General features: G+C 40.3%; 1 protein-coding gene across 1 annotated transcript in view; it reads right to left on the bottom strand.

Annotated features, from left to right (window-relative positions):
• Window positions 1–2,236: 2,236 nt before the first annotated feature.
• LOC116310336 (retinol dehydrogenase 12-like) overlaps window positions 2,237–20,308 on the bottom strand; it is a 124,464-nt gene continuing 106,392 nt past the window's right edge. Inside the window, exons 5-7 of the mRNA XM_039617281.1 lie at window positions 4,954–5,070; window positions 4,639–4,831; window positions 2,237–2,887 (exon numbers count right to left, since the gene is read on the bottom strand). Coding sequence (XP_039473215.1) covers window positions 2,785–2,887; window positions 4,639–4,831; window positions 4,954–5,070 — 413 coding nt within the window. The 3' untranslated portion in view covers window positions 2,237–2,784. The remainder of the gene's footprint in view (window positions 2,888–4,638; window positions 4,832–4,953; window positions 5,071–20,308) is intronic.

Here is a 20,308-nt window from a genome sequence, read left to right as displayed (position 1 = left end):
AACTATGGCGACATTTACTGATTAATGAAATGAACACTCATTTTTGGAGAAAGACATTTATTATCACACAATATCAGACATGAAAGCATAACAGCCACAATGTTTTAAATATATTTTACTGAAAGCGAAAATGAAAAAACAAACTTTTTTAGTTTATAGCCACGTATAACCATTAAACTTCAAGTGTTATCATGAAAGCCTCACACACTGTAAACAGGTTGCTGTAAATTTTACAGCAACTTACTGGCAGATGGATGCGAGGAATTAGCTGTAAAAGGATTCGCAGGAACCCTGTTTATAAGCACTTTTTACATCCTGCTGAAAAGGTATTTTCTATAAATTTGCTGTGACTGGATTTTACAGTAATTTGCATTTACAGCAGTTACTGCAAATATATTTTTATGTTTTGTGTTTGTTTATCTAAAGCGAAGTAACTAACTTTTATTTACAGTAATTTTCCATAATTTCATTTGCAGTAAACTTACCCTAAAGAAAATGACAGAAACCACTGTGTCTAACAACCAATTATAATCATCAATATTAAATCAACGTGCATGACACAAGATCTGTTTATTGCAAAAAACTAGAAAACTAGGAAACATCGCATTATTAGGACTTGCACTTGAGTTTCCCACATAGCCCCAGTCAGGATTTGCACCAGAAACCTTCTTGCTTTGAGGCGACAATACGAACCACAGCTACTGCGCTGCCCTACTTCAGATCTGTGGGTACCCCATTTCCTCATGTGCACCATGTATCAAGAGGCGAAGCTGTTTAACTGCTTGATTCCCCTATGAGCCTTTAAAGACCAGCAGACGCCCCTCTCTCCTTTAGACTGTGCCATATAGAGGTGATATTTTCCATATGGTCATACTTATTTTGAACTGTGAACCATGTAAAGTTACTCCTGTGAAGTCCAAGTATAAATATAGAATTGAATTCACAGGTTTTCTTCACCTGTTCATAAGCCCTACACTTTCCTCTATCTCAGATCCCCACCAGCTGCTGTCAGTTTTATTATCAAGTTTCCTTTAACAGCTCAGCCTCTTGAACTCTGTTCTGGCAGTGAGTCACAGTTTAAGCCCATTTATCCATTTGTTATCTGTTCAGTTCAGGTCAGCAGCATTTATCGAGTTTCTGCTTTGTCTGTTTGGCCCTACTATCAGATATTGTCTTGCTTTTGTTTATTTGATGTGACATTACTTATTACTAAGTAAATAAGCCAGATTTAGCCCTACAGGCCAATTTTCATCCTTTACTCTTCAAGAAAATTACCCTATGTCATTAACTTTTTTGCACAGTTTAAAGTGTTGTGAATCACTGTTTCTATTATTATTTGAGAGCGCTTAATGTTTTAAGATGATGAAAACCTGATGATGTCACAGTTCTGGGTCGGTGTGACCCAGTATTTTGAGTTGTTATGTTTTGGTTTTGAATGATGGATTTTTCCCTGTAATACTGGTGGTGGTGGTGATGATTATGATGATAGATTATTATTTGAGTTCCATGTTTCTGTTTATTTGTGGTTAGGATTTGTGTTCTCATGTTGTGTGCGGGTTTAGTTCTATGTGTCATTTTCTGTCTGTCTCTCAGTGTCGAGTCTGCGTCTTTGTGTAATGTTCTTGTTTCCTGTTTTATTGTGAAGGTCTTCGTCTCATGTAAGTGTGTTCAGTTTATCTCCCTTGTCTCGTCTCGTTAATTACTCCCAGCTGTGTCCACCACCTGTGTGTAATCTCCCTGTGTTTCTCTGTGTGTATTTAAGTCGCGTCTTCAGTCATTGTAGTTGCTGGTCCGTCTGTGTATCCACCCTGCTTCATCTGTGTGTTTCCCTGCTGTCCGTCGTCATTCTCCGCTGCTCATCCTCCTTCATGTTCAGGTCCTGGTTTGAGTTCAGTAGTTTAGTTGTTTTCAGTTTAGATAGTTTTCAGTCCCGTTTGCTGTTCCTCCATTTGCATTTTGTGTTCAATAAACCACCTCACCTTCACGAGTGCCTGCGACTGGATCCTCCTTTCATATTTCCACACGGCTCATCTCACTCGCCGTGACAGATGAAGTGGATGCAGTTACTTTATACCTGATGAATGCCTGTTGATGTTTTCCCTGGCAACAAAACTGTGAGAAATCATTTATGGATTAATGAGGCCGTAAAATCAGGTGATATTAATCCAGTTCACTAATATAATACAGGAGATAACACAATTAATCTAAAATATTTTTGAAAGCAGACAGAAACAAATGAATGCTCTCCATGAGTCAGTTTAATGTCAGAAAGTAAAAAGAAAAGTTTTTGTAAATGTAAACAAGACTACAGTCTATTATTAATTATCATGCAGATGGTATCCAATTAATTACAAACCTTGTATTAAACGTTAATAAAAAAAATATTTAAGCTTCTTTTAATTTTTATAAATCAGGGTTTTAAGATTTCCACTGATCTTATATTTGCTATTCGACATAGTTACCAGTTTCACTGTGTGAGTCAAAGGCAAATGTGACCATAATAAATTATTTCCAAGGAACAACTAAAAAGTCAAAACTGTGCAATGTGCAGAATAAAGTTTTACAGCTGTGTTGTTGAGATAAAGATGAAGTGTTTAAAGTTTGGCGTGCCCATAAGTGCTCAGGCAATGAGAAAACAGCATACAAGGAGTGTTGGAAAAATCTGAAACTGTAAGCAGATTTAGATAATGACAACTGCACATTTTTATCTACATTATAATAAAATAATCAAGTAATAAAGAAACAGAATATACTGCCAGGATGTTATTTTCAGTTGTGAATGTCTCAGTCCCACGTTAAAGAGAGCAAACTGCAGCTCAGCTCCCACAGCTTCTCCGCCACGTTGTCGTCTTTGGCAGCCGCAGAGCAGTTAGCAGGAGCACAGTCACTGTAAGCAAGGATGTATCACATGAGCACTTTGTTCACTTGTGTAACACGAACTTTTTATGTTTGGTAACATCTACTGAGCAAATAACACTCTGCTTGTCAGTTACTTAAAGACTATATGTCAACATTAACAGTGGCTACTTTTTCTAAGTTTGTACGCTAGCAAGCATGAAGAATACCCAATGAATCAACAGTCTGCCTTTAAAAATGTTTTAGGAATTGATTATTCAGTTGTACTACAATGGAAATTTATCACAGTGGTGATTTCTTTGCATTAGCTGACTTGTCAAAGCTTAAAACCCCAGTCAGTGATAACAGATATTAGCAATGATTATAAACTATATTTGTTTTAGGACCTGTGCACACTAACATAAAAACTGATGTTTCATTCTTCATTCTTCTAGCTCTTCTCCACAAAATGATCCCTATGGGTGCTGCCTACTCGAGATGTTATCAGATAATGACCATAAAAAGGTGATACAAAGAAGATAAAAAAAAACAGTAAAATGTTGCACTGTTTGGAATATAGGAAGCAAAATTAATGCTAATCTTGAGATTTAGTGCAACGAGTGGCAAAGTGGAGATTTTAATTTTAGTAAATTAACTTGACACTGAGTCCTTTAAATGTTAATGTTATTGTTATAATATCTAATACATTATGATATCTATATCTGTAGGTAGTTTGTATACACTCCTTTTCTGTGTATTTATTTGTAATATTTATATCCAGATGTATATATTATATATATTTTTGCACCATGACACTGTGTACAAACTTGGCAATAAAAGTGATTCTGATTCTAAAAAGGCTAAAAATTCCATAATGGATACATCTCACCCTGGTCACCTACTTTTTGAACTCTTACCATCTGCCAGACAACGCAGTTAGAGAAAGGACAGAAGGACTGAATCGCTGTTTTTTTTTCTCAGAGCTATAAAAAGCATTAAAATGCTGCAATGTCCACTTGAATGTGCTCGATGTAATAAGGGGTTATGCAATTTGAGAGAATGGAGACAGGTTGTTTTTGTCTTTTCTATGTCTTATATAGTTTTTGGTATAGTTTATAGTTTACAGTTTATAGACTGCTGTTAATGATCTTTGCACTCTTGAGATTGCACTTAATTTTTTTTGTACATGTTACTGTAACAATGAGGAAATCCTATTCTATTCTGTGTTCTAGAAGCTGCTTTGCCAGGAGTGCAAAAAAAAGACTTGGCAGTAGATTTGAATCAAGTATACAAACATGCAACGTTTTCTGCATTGCCAAATGAATTGAAGCACATTCAGGTGACAATACGTGCACAGTTTACACTGCTGTAACCCTGCAGCTTAGCTTCATTTGTGATATAAGTAATTCACGTCTAAGTTTCCCATATGAAATATGGTAAACTATATTGCATTTAAAACATGGTACTAAATGCATTACATTTTTCACCCAAACCTTGAACATAATCTGTTCCTGAATAGCTTATATGTTCAGCGTAAGTCACCACGGTGATTTAGCTAGGATAAAAAAGGGACACTTTTGTGACAGAGAAAACTCTGACTTTAACTGGACATTTACCTCGCTTCATAATGCATTGCATAATCTGAGAAAGTATCCTTTACTCTAAGCCGATAAGCTGCTGCAAAACATCATGTTTAACTTTCATTGGTCCAAAACCACAAATGGTGAAAGCCACTGTACTAATATGATACTAGGTAATGACAAGTAACAATATAATTTCTGTGTGTTACAGCAAAAAGTGTACCTGTAGTATCCGCCACTCTCCTTCTCCAATGATGAGTCAACAGAACAGTAAATTGTTGTCTGAGCTCCCTGGACAGAGTTTTTGGTAAAAGGACTGATCATCTTCATGAAGAATTGCTGGACACCATTCAGATGACGCCACAACTCAGTCTGAACAATTTCAGGATGGAGAGAGTAGGTCGTCACGCCTGTGCCTAAAAGGAAGAAAAAAGTGAATGAAATCACCAACAGTGAAGCTACTAGTTATGCATTTGATTTGAACAGAAAACTGGCAAATTAAAAGAGAGAAATGACAGGTGCAAGGTGCATTATTTACCTTCTAATCGTTTCGCCAGTGAGCGGGTGAAGAGGACATTGGCTATCTTGCTTTGAGCATAGGCTTTATTCTTGTTGTAATGCTTCTCACTGTTGAGGTCCTCTAGATTTATGGATCCTGTAGAAATGTTTAGCTTATTTTAGAGTTTAGACATGTAGGAATGTTTAGTTTGTTTTAGAGTTTAGAAATGTGTTAAGATAGAATGTAGAATTATGGTAGAGACACTGACACTGCCCTGGATATACAGGGAGTGCAGAATTATTAGGCAAATGAGTATTTTGTCCACATCATCCTCTTCATGCATGTTGTCTTACTCCAAGCTGTATAGGCTCGAAAGCCTACTACCAATTAAGCATATTAGGTGATGTGCATCTCTGTAATGAGAAGGGGTGTGGTCTAATGACATCAACACCCTATATCAGGTGTGCATAATTATTAGGCAACTTCCTTTCCTTTGGCAAAATGGGTCAAAAGAAGGACTTGACAGGCTCAGAAAAGTCAAAAATAGTGAGATATCTTGCAGAGGGATGCAGCAGTCTTAAAATTGCAAAGCTTCTGAAGCATGATCATCAAACAATCAAGCGTTTCATTCAAAATAGTCAACAGGGTCGCAAGAAGCGTGTGGAAAAACCAGGTGCAAAATAACTGCCCATGAACTGAGAAAAGTCAAGCGTGCAGCTGCCAAGATGCCACTTGCCACCAGTTTGGCCATATTTCAGAGCTGCAACATCACTGGAGTGCCCAAAAGCACAAGGTGTGCAATACTCAGAGACATGGCCAAGGTAAGAAAGGCTGAAAGACGACCACCACTGAACAAGACACACAAGCTGAAACGTCAAGACTGGGCCAAGAAATATCTCAAGACTGATTTTTCTAAGGTTTTATGGACTGATGAAATGAGAGTGAGTCTTGATGGGCCAGATGGATGGGCCCGTGGCTGGATTGGTAAAGGGCAGAGAGCTCCAGTCCGACTCAGACGCCAGCAAGGTGGAGGTGGAGTACTGGTTTGGGCTGGTATCATCAAAGATGAGCTTGTGGGGCCTTTTCGGGTTGAGGATGGAGTCAAGCTCAACTCCCAGTCCTACTGCCAGTTTCTGGAAGACACCTTCTTCAAGCAGTGGTACAGGAAGAAGTCTGCATCCTTCAAGAAAAACGTGATTTTCATGCAGGACAATGCTCCATCACACACGCGTCCAAGTACTCCACAGCGTGGCTGGCAAGAAAGGGTATAAAAGAAGAAAAACTAATGACATGGCCTCCTTGTTCACCTGATCTGAACCCCATTGAGAACCTGTGGTCCATCATCAAATGTGAGATTTACAAGGAGGAAAACAGTACACCTCTCTGAACAGTGTCTGGGAGGCTGTGGTTGCTGCTGCACGCAATGTTGATGGTGAACAGATCAAAACACTGACAGAATCCATGGATGGCAGGCTTTTGAGTGTCCTTGCAAAGAAAGGTGGCTATATTGGTCTCTGATTTGTTTTTGTTTTGTTTTGAATGTCAGAAATGTATATTTGTGAATGTGGAGATGTTATATTGGTTTCACTGGTAAAAATAAATCATTGAAATGGGTATATATATGTTTTTGTTAAGTTGCCTAATAATTATGCACAGTAATAGTCACCTGCACACACAGATATCCCCTAAAATAGCTAAAACTAAAACAAACTAAAAACTACTTCCAAAAACATTCAGCTTTGATATTAATGAGTTTTTTGGGTTCATTGAGAACATGGTTGTTGTTCAATAATAAAATTATTCCTCAAAAATACAACTTGCCTAATAATTCTGCACTCCCTGTAAATAAAGGCCTGACTGTGTCATGAACTTAGGAGTAGATCTTAGGAGACCCTCCCCAGTTGAACTGTGAAAGTAAGACAAAGAGGAGTTAATGCTGAGTGGAAATTCCCAGAGGATACCTGTGTGGGGGTCTCAACATTTAACTTGATAACTGTGGTCTGGAAGGAGATGGTTTTTATGGCCCCTAGGAAGAGACACATACCCACAGTGCTTAAACTGTTACACTCACACATCCACATGCACACTCACTCACGTGCACTCACTTGAACACGCTGGTGCGCCACACACACAGGCACTCACGTGCTCGTGCACATAGACACAGACACAGAGTTTGCAGCACATTGTGGGGGATTTATGACGGGTCGCTGCTATAAAGCTGGGTGTAACTAACAAAGAGGTGAAGATTGTTTCAGAGGACACCGGCCTCGTCTTCCCTTCTAGAAGTGCATGCTTAAATGAAGATGAATGAATAAGATGAATAAAGGTTTTGTGAAAATAACTACTGAGTTCGGTGCCATTTCTGGATCCCTCGACGAATAAAAGAACCGGGGTAAAACTGATTTCATAACAGTTTTGGTGCGAAACCCTGGGATTCGCTCGAGGCCCAGAGAGGATGAATTGGCAGAGCTGAGATCGTGAAATGAGGTGAACAGAGAGCTAGCTCATGATTAAAAGGTAAGCACGACCTGTTTATTTTCGAACCGTGCATATTGTTTAAAGCCTAAATTATCTGTTCGCTAAGTTCAGCATGTCTCAGTGTAAATTCACTCAGTATGTTAAAGAAACGGTGTGTGATCCGTCTTAGTAATTAATAGAATCGGTGTTTCATCCGCGGCGGTGTGTGATCCGTCTTAGTTATTAGGAAAAAGTGGCGGTGTGTGATCCGTCCTCCGTGCGTTAAAGCAGGAAACGTGTGTTACTATTAGTTAGAAAGCGGGGCTGAAAGGCCTCGTCGCCAGCTCAGGGCTGTGTGTGTTCCGGGCTTGGTAGCTCCACCTATTCTCGGACGCGGGGATAGGACCTGTGGGACAGGAGATTCCAGGGTGGTTACCTAGGGAACCGGGGACGCCTTAAATAACTAAAGCTAGGTGTTGGATCCTAGTCGCAGTTGATAAACTGCATGAGAGTGGGGGCAAGTTGCTTCGTTAGTGAAAGCACGACGGCTTGGCTCACCCCACTGACTGCAGCGTTAGTAGATTGCGTTGTGTGTGTGAAAAGCGCCGTTAGAGTCGGCGTCTCGTTTGAATTACGGGAGTCAATTAAAGTAACAAAAAGAATTTGTGTCTAAAAGTGTGTGTTTGTGGTGTGTAGAAATCGCGGCAGGAGGCCGTGTCGCGAATTGTTGCAAACTGTGAAGTCAATTGGGGGGTTTAATTTGGTTTTATTTTTTATGGGGAAGAGAAACTGCGGTATCCAGTCCGTGGCGCAGTTTGAATAATTCGTGAGGCAAATGTGGCGCGATCTGAAGATCGTGAGCCTAATTGTCCTAGTTAGGTTGAGGCGTGCGAGGAGGCGGACGGTACCCGCTCTTTGTGCTGATCAGGGCGTTGTCCTGAATCAGCAGAGAAGTGTCTCGCAGAAAGTTTGAAGGGGACTGTGAGAAGCATGAGGTGTGTGTGAGCCAGCCTCGAGGGGCGGGTTCACAGGTGGAACAAAGGAGGAGTAAAATGTGTGTGTGTGTGTGTGTGTGTGTGTGTGTGAGAGAGGAAGAAAGGTGGGGGGCGAGTGACCTGGCTGTGTGTGTGTGAGCTCCCTTGAGGAAAAAGGGGGGACAAAGTAGATTAGTTGATTGTCTGTGAAATAATAAGAGTTGAAAAAATGATCAAATAGGAGAAAGTGAACTAAAATAAATAAAGAAAACTAAACAGTGGATTAGTGTTAAGGTAATGATAAATAAATTGATAAAATTAATAGTGACATTTAAAGGTGACCAAGTACTCAAGGAGGAATGGAGAATTTGATTGCTGACTGTATGAGAGCTGTTGGGGTGAAAGGAAAATGAGCTTGGACGAGTGAGTTTACAGGTTAATGTGTGGGTGTAAAAAAAAAAAAAAGAGAGAGAGAAAGAAAATAATGACAACAAAGAAAATAAAAAGTGTGGAAGTGTGAGTGAGAAATTGTCTCCAACTGGGGAAACCAGTGACACTGCAGGTCATCTTCTTCCCCTGCTGGACACAAAAGAAAACATAATTTGGAGTGTTGTGGATGAAAATAATTAACAATAACATCAAGAAGTTTTTTGTGTTTGTGGTTAAGAACAAATAAAATTTCATTGTTGGGGTTTAAAGTCAATAGAGTTCAAAACAAAATAAGTGGAGGTGTGTTGCTTTAGGAGTGATGAAAACATATCCAGTCACAGTGAATAATGAAAGTCTCTCAGTCTGTCGATTACAGGTGGGGAACGGACCTGGATCAATTCTCCACGGGCAGCAGTCGGAAGAAAATTATAGGTTAAGATCATTAGAAATTAAAAACAAAAAACAAAAATAGAAACCCCAGCCAGAATTTTTGGCTGAATTGTTTTGCAGCTTCCCGTCCTCATCTTGAAAAAGCAAGCTCCAAGGAAGCTAATCTCTCACTCTGTCACTCCTTTTACAGCAGGCTTAACTTTATGACCTTTTACAGCACCTCTGGAACCTGTTGACCTGCGCCTGACCACCAGGATTGTCCATGTGTGTTGTTAATGTTTGTTTTTCTAAGAGTGCATGTAGAGGATTCAGCAGAAAACAGACAAGTGACATGAGAAAACAAATAAGAGATGCAGTGTTTATGGAATAGTTGAATATGGGCTCATTAGCTGGCCACTACTGAGCTCATAGTGATAAAATGAGTGGAGTGACATTGCTTAAGGAAAGTCACCGATTAAATTGTGGAATAAATTGGGATGATTCATGATCATAAAGCGATCATAAAACGACCATCGGTAAAAATCGGTTTTCTCTAGACTATACCAATCTTTTAAATCTTGGAAACTCATCAAATGGCCATTTTTCATTATTGTACAAATCGCTGTTATTCCTTTTTGTTCCCACTTCCTGAATCCTGAGTCGTGAGCACTTGGTATAACACCAACAACATAGGCAGCCCAGTTTAACATCTTAACCTCCCTTTCCAACTTACTTTGTTTAACTAGGCCAAACCATATCTCTAGAGTGAGGGATGTTATAGGATCAAGGAAATGCTGTAAAGTTTTCTTAAGTTGCTCATTTCCAAGAAATGTCTGGACTGGGACATCCTGTACTTTTATTTCAATATCTTTCCATTTAGCATTAAAGTTCTGATCACACCACTTTATCGCTGGTCTGGTTTGGGCCGCATGGTAATAATCTTTAAGATTGGGGAGTCCCACACCACCTTGCTTCCTAGATAGTTGTAATGTTGTGTATTTTATTCTAGGCCTTTTACCATTCCATACAAATCTAGAGATGAGCCTATCCCAGTCCTTGAATTTTTCCACTGGGATCTTAACTGGCAGAGATTGGAAAAGGTACAGTAGCCGTGGGAGGATACTCATTTTTATTGTTGTGATTCTTGCACTAAAGTCTAGTGTAAGAGTTGACCATCGGTTTAGATCGTGTTTAATTTGAGTGGTCAGTCTATCATAATTTGTTTTAAAAAGGTCACTCAATTGTTTAGTCACAGTTACACCCAAGTATTTTATTTGTTTTGCAGTCCAGTTCAGTTTAAACTTATTTTTAACCTCTTTGGATGGCAAATAGTTGAAAGCCAGTATCTGAGTTTTGGTCACATTAACTTTGTACCCCGAATGTTCAGCAAAGATATTAATTATATTAAACATCGGAATTAAAGTTTGGTTTGGATTTTCTAGGTAGAGTATGATATCATCTGCAAATAAGCTGATGATGTGGTCTTCCCCTTTAATATTTATTCCTCTCACTTCCTCACTTTGTCGGATGGCCTGTGCCAGGGGTTCAATATATAGAGCGAAGAGAAGAGGTGAGAGACAACAACCCTGGCGGGTACCCCTCTCGAGAGAGGTTTGCTCCGTTAGGCTGCCATTGATTCTAATTCGAGCCGTAGGAGATTGGTAAATAGATTTGATGCACATCACAGCGCTGTCATTAAAACCAAACCTTTCAAGCACGGCATATAGGAAGTTCCAATCTACACTGTCGAAAGCCTTCTCTGCATCCAGGCTTACTAGGGCCGCACTGCCCTTTTTTGTTTGTATCGAATTAACTATCTGGAGGGTCCTTCTTATACTATCTTGAGTTCTACGTCCTGAGATAAAGCCAGTTTGGTCTTCATTAATTAAATCTGTCATAATTGCTCCATATCGCTTAGCAATTATAGATGTGTATATTTTGTAGTCCACATTAAGTACCGATATGGGTCTGTAATTGTTACAATATTCGGTGTCTTTTCCCTCTTTAGGGATTACTGAGATAATCGCCTCACTCCATGAGGGAGGGGTTACACCCTCCGCAAGGGTATGATTGAATGATGATTGAAGCATTGGTATCAACTCCTCCTTAAAGTTCTTGTACCACTCTGAGGGAAACCCATCGGCCCCTGGTGATTTATTAGCTTTAAGTCTTGAAATTGCTCTAGATATTTCTTCATGACTGATGGGGGCAGTTAGTTTGTATGGGCAGAAATCTGTGCCATCAGAAACTGAATTTGAATAAGTTAAATTTGAATTTGAATTACTCGGATTGAATCTGAATTGTAACTTGAATGAAAGCTTTTGAAAACTGAATTTGAATTAGTCTAATTTGAAATTGAATTTATGGTTTGAAAATGAATTGATTTGCTTTGAAACTGCATTTTATCCTTTAAAAATTCAGCTCTCGAATAATTTCAGATTCACTCTCACGATTCAGTTTCAGTTCTACAATTCAATTTCAGTTCCAAAATTCAGTTTTTGGGACTTACATCCGGTTCGGTTCAAGCGCAGATTAATAGAACTACAGACTGATAGCGTTACTGACGGGAATCTATAGCGTCTTGAGCTGAATTAAGACTTCAGAAGTCATTCGTCATGTCGAATGACCAGCGGATAAACTCTCAGGTTGGTAATAAATGTATTACATGTATAAGAACAAGCGTCATGTTAACAATTGATAGCCGTACAGTAACCTTTATGCTTATTGTAGCTGCTAGCTAAAAACGATAATTTAGCGTAGTTTGCCCTGATTTCAGCTTTGACAAACAAATATGATCGACTGTTTCTAGTAGAATTCCAAAGTTGTCATCTTGGACCCTGTCAGAGCCCTGTATGCTTGCAGAGACCCCTACAGCAGGGAAACATGCAAAACAGCATCCAAACCTTTGTATTTGAGCTTTATTTATGTCTTACACAGCATCCCAACTCTTTAGCGAACTTAATAACTTTAGCTAAAGTGAATAGTTAGTCTAATTCATTAGTGCAGCATTACTGGATCACCTCTGTTTGAAGTGATATAATATGATATACAACTATCACTGTGTTTAACTACCATAATAATTCTTAGGGTACTGAGTGCATGCTTAATTAGTTGTTTTTTTTTTTTAAACATACTGCTCCATTGCTATGTTTGACAGGCTGAAGTTGTCGGGTCACCTCCTAAATCGACCATCTTTTACAGGTGTTTTGTGCCAGAAATGGAGTGTCCACTGAAGACTGAAGATACTGAATCTCTACGCCTTGCCATTGATCCCTCCTGTGCCTTCATCTAGACAAGAGACATTAACTTAACCACTCTCACATGCTCTGTACCTACATCACCTTCCCTGACAGTCGTAGCTTGGCTCATCTGAGGGTGAAATTATAAGAATGTGTTATTTTGCAAAGTGCTCTCTAGGGTTCCTAAATAAAATATGGCATTGAGGTCATTTCTTTTGAATTAATCCCTTCTTCTGAAATATAAGAACCTCTCCTGGTTTAAATGGCACTTTCTGTTCCTTACTTTCTGTTCCACTCCCAACCCCAAATAGATGCTGACACAGTAACATGGAAGAGGGAGAGAAGCTGGAAAGGACTACTATAAATAAACCTAATGCCTAACAATGAAAAATGTAAAATAAGAACAATAATAATAATAATAAAGATAAAAGATGAAGTAACAAGTTTTTTGTTTTTTTGTTTATTCCAAATGATCATCCAGATGTCTGTGACATGTGATGACAAACACCATAATGGAAGGCCTTTGTCATCACATTCTTAAACTCATCATATATTTTTGCATATGCTGAACAGGCAGTCAGACATGCTGTAACTGTGGGGTAGAAAACTGCATAAACACCATACGGCGGGGTCTCAAACTCCTGTCCTCGAGGGCATGGAAAAGTTGCATGAAACCGGCCCTCGAGGACTGGAGTTTGAGACCCCTGTCATATTCCATATGACAGGTGTGGTTGAACTTCATGAAGACTCTGAAGTTTCTCTTCTCTTCTGGCAGGACAGGAATGTAGCCTTGTCCTGTGAGCCACCGTAAGGATGTACTTAGAGTAGAACTGGAGTGTCACCGGCCTCAGGCTCTTCACCTTTTCAAAGACAAAGCAGTCATTTAGATAAAATATTAGATATTGTTTACCTGTAAATGCACAAAGAGAATTCAGAAATGTAATTATTGTCAAGAGTGAACAAGTACTGATAGTGTAATCTACAGCTGTGGCCAAACGTTTAGAGAATGAGAAGTGTTGTTTGTTTATTTACAAAGTTTGCTGTTTCAGTGATAGTTGTATATCATATTATATCACTTCAAACAGAGGTGATCCAGCAATGCTGCACTAATGAATTAGACTAACTATTCACTTTAGCTAAAGTTATTAAGTTAGCTAAAGAGTTGGGATGCTGTGTAAGACATAAATAAAGCTCAAATACAAAGGTTTGGATGCTGTTTTGCATGTTTCCCTGCTGTAGGGGTCTCTGCAAGCATACAGGGCTCTGACAGGGTCCAAGATGACAACTTTGGAATTCTACTAGAAACAGTCGATCATATTTGTTTGTCAAAGCTGAAATCAGGGCAAACTACGCTAAATTATCGTTTTAGCTAGCAGCTACAATAAGCATAAAGGTTACTGTACGGCTATCAATTGTTAACATGACGCTTGTTCTTATACATGTAATACATTTATTACCAACCTGAGAGTTTATCCGCTGGTCATTCGACATGACGAATGACTTCTGAAGTCTTAATTCAGCTCAAGACGCTATAGATTCCCGTCAGTAACGCTATCAGTCTGTAGTTCTATTAATCTGCGCTTGAACCGAACCGGATGCAAGTCCCAAAAACTGAATTTTGGAACTGAAATTGAATTGTAGAACTGAAACTGAATCGTGAGAGTGAATCTGAAATTATTCGAGAGCTGAATTTTTAAAGGATAAAATGCAGTTTCAAAGCAAATCAATTCATTTTCAAACCATAAATTCAATTTCAAATTAGACTAATTCAAATTCAGTTTTCAAAAGCTTTCATTCAAGTTACAATTCAGATTCAATCCGAGTAATTCAAATTCAAATTTAACTTATTCAAATTCAGTTTCTGATGGCACAGATTTCTGCCCATAAGTTTGCTGTTTTGCTGCGTACCAATACGTGGTAAGTCTAGGGAGTTAAGAAAAGCAGTTTTTTCGTCTTTATTTGAGGAAGATGGTTGTTTATACAAGTTTTCGTAATATTTACTAAATGTTTCTTCTATTGCTTCCGGGCTATACTGCAAGTTATTTGTAGATGGGTCCCTAATCTTGTGAATTGTATTAGCAGCTTGCTGCTGTCTAAGACGCCGTGCTAACAGTCTAGCTGCCTTTGGGCCGTTCTCATAATAATCCTGTTTCAAAAATCTAAGTTTTTTTTCCACTTCTTCAGTCAATATATTGTCAATTTCCTTTTTTAGTGTTTTGATTCTGTCTTGGAGCTGAACATTCCGAGTTGTTCGGTATAATATTTCGGTGTTTTTCAATTCCTCCACCTGGCTTAGGTACAGGGCCTTCCTCATTTGGTGTTGTTTTGAAGTTATGGCAATAAGCTTCCCTCTGAGTACAGCTTTGAATGCATCCCAAAACACAGTTGGGCTAATTTCTTCTGTGGAATTTTCCTCTATGTATTGCTTTATATCTTTCTTGATTTGGTCTTTCGTTTCTTTTTTATTCAGACAGCTCAGATTTAACCTCCAACAGGTGTTTCTACGCCTACTATTTAGCTTTAGCTTTAAATGAATGGCACAATGATCAGAAATATCTGCCACTCCAATTGTGCATTCAGTCACTCTGTGTAGATCCCATCTGTTCATTAAGACATAGTCAATTCTTGAGTAAGTGTTGTGAGTCTTTGAGTAGTGTGTATACTCCTTATCCAGCGGGTGATGTTCCCTCCATACATCTACCATTCCCTGCTCTTTCATAAAGGTATTGACCATTCTCGCCAGGCTGTTTTTGCTTCTATTTGTGCTTGTTGTATCAATTCTATGATCTAATACCACATTAAAGTCTCCTGCACACAGCACTGTCCCTTCAGATTCTGACATGACTGTAGTAAGTAGAGTCTTCACATTTTGTTGGTTGCACTCAGGGGGAATATAGAGATTGATTAGTGTCACCGCCTCCCCTTCTAGTTTACCTCTTACAATAATGTATCTCCCCTCACTGTCCCGAATTTCTTTAGAACATTCAAAATTAACTGAATTTTTAATAAGTATTGCTACCCCCCTTTTACGACTTTTCTTGCAGGTACTATAGTAAGAATTTCTGTACCCAAATTTCTTTAATTTATCATGCTCTTCCTGTGACAGATGTGTTTCCTGTAGATATACATTGGCATTAAGCTTTCTCATTTTAAGTATCACTTTACTTCTTTTAATTGGGTTATTCATCCCATTGACATCCATTGACACCAGTGTTATATTCCTCATCTTTTCACTGTTAAGTTTAGTTTTATTTTTGGCTTATCACTATCATAGCATCCCACACTAACTCTAAGAACTTGGAACAAGATAACAAGAAACTTAAGAGAAACTGAAAATACGCATTTCTTACCCACAGTGTCCCTGTGGTTCGGGGGGTATATCCCTTTCAGATTAGGGGCCCCTGTGAGATCCAACCTAGATTCCTAAAAAAAAAAAATAGAGAAAAAAAAAATAAAACCTACCACTTTCCGGTCTACCTTGCCTTGAAAAGCAACAAAGTAATGAACCTTTAGTTTCTGAATTCTACTGTTCAATCATTTCCACCAGATTCAAATGTTTGTATCCTCACTTATAAGTTCTCGGTGTTAGATCGCTGCCATCCTAATGAGTTTTGCAGTCGCTCCTCCAGCATCGCGCTTTCCCCGCTCCGCTGCGGCACCTCCACCTGTATTCCTCTCCTCCTTAGCTCCTCCGCCGCCACCCGGCTGCTGTCGTATGTCCTGACGCCGCTCTCCCAGTGGATCCTGATTCTGGTCAGAGGCGTCTGGAAGCGAATTCCTCTCTCTTTTAAGGCTTTCTTAATTCCAGCGTATTCCTTCCTCTTTTGAATCACGTCGGTAGCGTAGTCATGATCAAAGAAAAGCTGCTTATCCTGATGTATAACTTTTTTCTTCCATGCTGCCTTCAGCACCATCTCCTTGGTTGAGAACTTAAGAAAATTAACCACCACCGATCGCGGAGGGTTTTCTGGTCCGGGTTTTGGCACCAGAGCTCTGTGCGCCCGCTGAATATTTAGAGCAGAATCCGGCGGGAGCGAAAGCTCAGCTCTCAAAAAGTCTTCCACAAACTGCAGCACAGAGTTTCCTTCAGAGCCCTCTTTTAGGCCAAAAATGCGAATGCTGTTCCGTCGGCTACGGCCTTCCAAGTCAGCCAGTTTCATCTGAATATTCCGTTGTTGCTGGAGCGACTGGATTAGAGCGTCTTTTGCGGCCAAATTCCACCTTTCCATCTCTTCCAGTCTTTTCTCAGCTTCTTCGAGTCTGGTCTCATGGCTAGCTAGCTCATTCGCCGTTTCTGCCAGTTTTATATTAATGTCTTTCTTGAAGCTGTCGAATTCGTCCTTCATTTCTTGTTTGATGTCTTTCTTAAACGTGGCAAACTCAGTTTTAAACTCAGCTTTAAGTGAGTGAATTTCCTTAATAATGTCCTGAAAGCCTGCGTGGGGGTGGCTAGCTACATCTCCTTCCATCTGCTCGCCTTGCACGCTGTTCTCGGACATGTCTGCGTTGCCTCCTCTTGCCAGCTCCACTTGTTTCACAAAATCCTTAATGTTTCCTTGTCTTTTTGACCTTCTTCCACCTTTCATGGCATTTATTACACGGTTTAGCGGTGGAAATATTCGAATTCTGGTTTTCTTTCGAGTTTTGACCGGGAGCTGCAAGCTTATGCTGCCATCTTCCTGACGTCCCCCTAGTGGTCTCCTAAACAGCTCATTTCAATGGCCACTGGCTATCGTGAAAGCAATTTATGGCTAGACTGGCTCATCCAAAATGCTAGAGAACAGAATGTTTCAGATTGTGTGGCGTGTGCAGCGGCCCGCCCACATCTTTTCACAGAACCAGCTCCTTTATATCCCGAAGACCAGTGGGGATTTGAGTGCATGCTCAGACTCACCAGAGAAGCGGCTTCTGAAGGTAATTGTACTATGTTAGCAAGTTTGTTTCCACCAATAGGTAATGATACTGTGCTTGGTCCATTCATGCCAAGAAGACCCAACTACACGTGTTTTGACTTTACTGTGTCTTTCCCTGACAGACATGAGCATGAGGCCGGGGAGATTATCGCCGATTGGTGCACTGTGACGTACCTGGCCAGAGGAAAGGTATCAAAAGACACCGGCACCGAAATAGGCCTGTGGGCACGTGCTGGTTTGTATTATTATGGTGGCTACAGACTCTATGTTAGAATTCCTAGTGGGACTTTTGGTCTCTGTGCCATGGTACGTATAGGTGCACCTCTCGTTTTAGTAGGAAAAAAGGGGGTGCGGCTGGCTAAGCCCGGCACCGCTCAACTGACAGCCACGTGCAGACGTCATGTGTTGGCTAAACAGTCACCAGGATCATTTGACCTTACAATAGGATCACCAACATACAGAGATGCTATTGGGGTTCCTAGGGGTGTGCCTAAATGAATTTAAGGTAGTGGTAGTGGTAGTAAGACTCATCAATCGTGCTGTGGGAGAATCTGATACAAAGTCCAACACCAGGAGGCCACTTTTGGGAAATGGGGAGTCACAGTATGAAAACATTATGCTAAAAGATTTAGTGTAGTTTTATCTGCCATAGGGCAGATAAAAAGGGGGATTTGTAGAAATGTTTAGCTTATTTTAGAGTTTAGACATGTAGGAATGTTTAGTTTGTTTTAGAGTTTAGAAATGTGTTAAGATAGAATGTAGAATTATGGTAGAGACACTGACACTGCCCTGGATATAAATAAAGGCCTGACTGTGTCATGAACTTAGGAGTAGATCTTAGGAGACCCTCCCCAGTTGAACTGTGAAAGTAAGACAAAGAGGAGTTAATGCTGAGTGGAAATTCCCCAGAGGATACCTGTGTGGGGGTCTCAACATTGTAACTTGATAACTGTGGTCTGGAAGGGAGATGGTTTTTATGGCCCCTAGGAAGAGACACACACCCACAGTGCTTAAACTGTTACACTCACACATCCACATGCACACTCACTCACGTGCACTCACATAGACACGCGGGTACGCGCACACACAGGCACTCACGTGCTCGTGCACATAGACACAGACACAGAGTTTGCAGCACATTGTGGGGGATTTATGATGGGGTCGCTGCTATAAAGCTGGGTGTAACTAACAAAGAGGTGAAGATTGTTTCAGAGGGACACCGGCCTCGTCTTCCCTTCTAGAAGTGCATGCTTAAATGAAGATGAATAAAGGTTTTGTGAAAATAACTACTGAGTTCCGGTGCCATCTCTGGATCCCTCGACGAATAAAAGAACCGGGGTAAAACTGATTTCGCAACAATCCCCAGGAGTGAGCCGTGGAAGATACATTGATAATCCTAGCTGGTGCCGACTTTTTAATCAGGTCAAGCAACAAAGATATCAACAGGCTCTTGGCTCTTGACGGAGGCGGTCGCACTTCTCTCCTTCTTCATCTCCCTCTCCCTTATCTTCCCTGCTTGGCTTCTCTTATGTTTTGTATAGTCTCGCTTATTTTCTAACCCTCAGAGAGTCTCCCAGACTTGTTCTCTAAAAACCTAAATAAGAATTATGGATTTGATCAACTGGTCCCTTAGCGAAACTGATAAACTCCTGGGCTGGGGAGAGCCCGATTGCCCTGCGGAGATGTTTGCTGCCGGATACTCGATGGTCGGTTGCGTCGTGTGTCTGGCGACACTCGATGGAGGACACTGAACGACATCTACCAATTCGGAACAACGATAACAGAGTTCTGGCTGATTGGAGCTGGCTCAGACCTGGCTTATTGAAGAACAAGAAGCGGCTACAGCTGTTCAAAATCCCACAAGGCTGGCCGACATGATAGATGATGGGCAGGGCTGTGAGTACTCACACTGTGTTTATTGAATGCAACATGGATAAGATCTTGGAGAAGCTCATGGCTCTGCAATATGGATAAGATTTTGGAGAAGAAGAACGGGAATTGAGAGACCTGGCGACCAGTGACGGACATTAGACCAATTGTAAAATTGGAAGCAGTTTGTTCGCACTAACCAAAACAACTACCATCTTCATCTCATGCGCCCCTCCGGTGCCAGCTGGATGCTCAAGCTGACGGGAATAACTAATAAGATTGTTGACTTTTGCCTAACCGAGTGAAGGGACACTTTCTCTCGGCTGAACACAGAACACACACACGCATATACACTGACACAGACCTACACTCACTCCCCCACCCCCTCCAAACTCCTTTGAAGCTTATGTCTTCTATGTTGTGGGATGTGATGATTCATGTGCTTAGGTGTTTTTTTCTGTTCTCAAACTGATCTCCCTGTTGGAGCTCAGTCTGGGGGGAGTTCTTTTTTCTCCTCGTCTTTCCTCATGTTATGCATTTTCCATTGTTCGGGCCGCTGCTCGTGCGGTCGACCGGCCAGTGCGACCTAGCCTGACCTGTCTCCCCAATGTGATGTTTGTGTATTGTATGTACGGTTGGCAAGGTATCTTTCTTAATTGTCCCTTGGGGATAAATAAAGTCTCTCTAACTCTGACTGACTCTGAGGAAGTGACCTGGAGAAGGAGGAAATATGACTTTAAAATTCAAATTTTCAGTTTCAGAAAATAGAATGAGGGTAATGTATCTGGGAATAGTAACAATTTACTAATGTGAAAAGATTTTGTTTATTATTCAAATATGCTTTGCTTGTAACTGTGTAAACTCTGAATGACGACTCACCCTGATAAAACATGAAACCTTGCCTATGCTTATCAAATGCCTGTGAAGACAAGTTCCTGTGCAAAGAGCAACGGAAAATGCCACTTAAGCAGACGTTTAGTATAGTACGGACAGAATGTTTAGTAAGATATGCATTTGTCAGTTAAGCAATCTATATTCTGAGAACAGGCGGAGACTGCCTCCGTCTGCTGTGTAACCTACATGCCTATATAAACTGCAATAAAGAAGAGTACTGGTGTGACTCTCATTAGAGACGTTCACCCCA

Source organism: Oreochromis aureus, linkage group 9 (assembly GCF_013358895.1).
Source record: "Oreochromis aureus strain Israel breed Guangdong linkage group 9, ZZ_aureus, whole genome shotgun sequence".
NCBI classification, from domain to species: domain Eukaryota; kingdom Metazoa; phylum Chordata; class Actinopteri; order Cichliformes; family Cichlidae; genus Oreochromis; species Oreochromis aureus.
The sequence above is the reverse complement of the archived record's forward strand: the minus strand, read 5'-3'. Positions and strand labels throughout refer to the sequence as shown.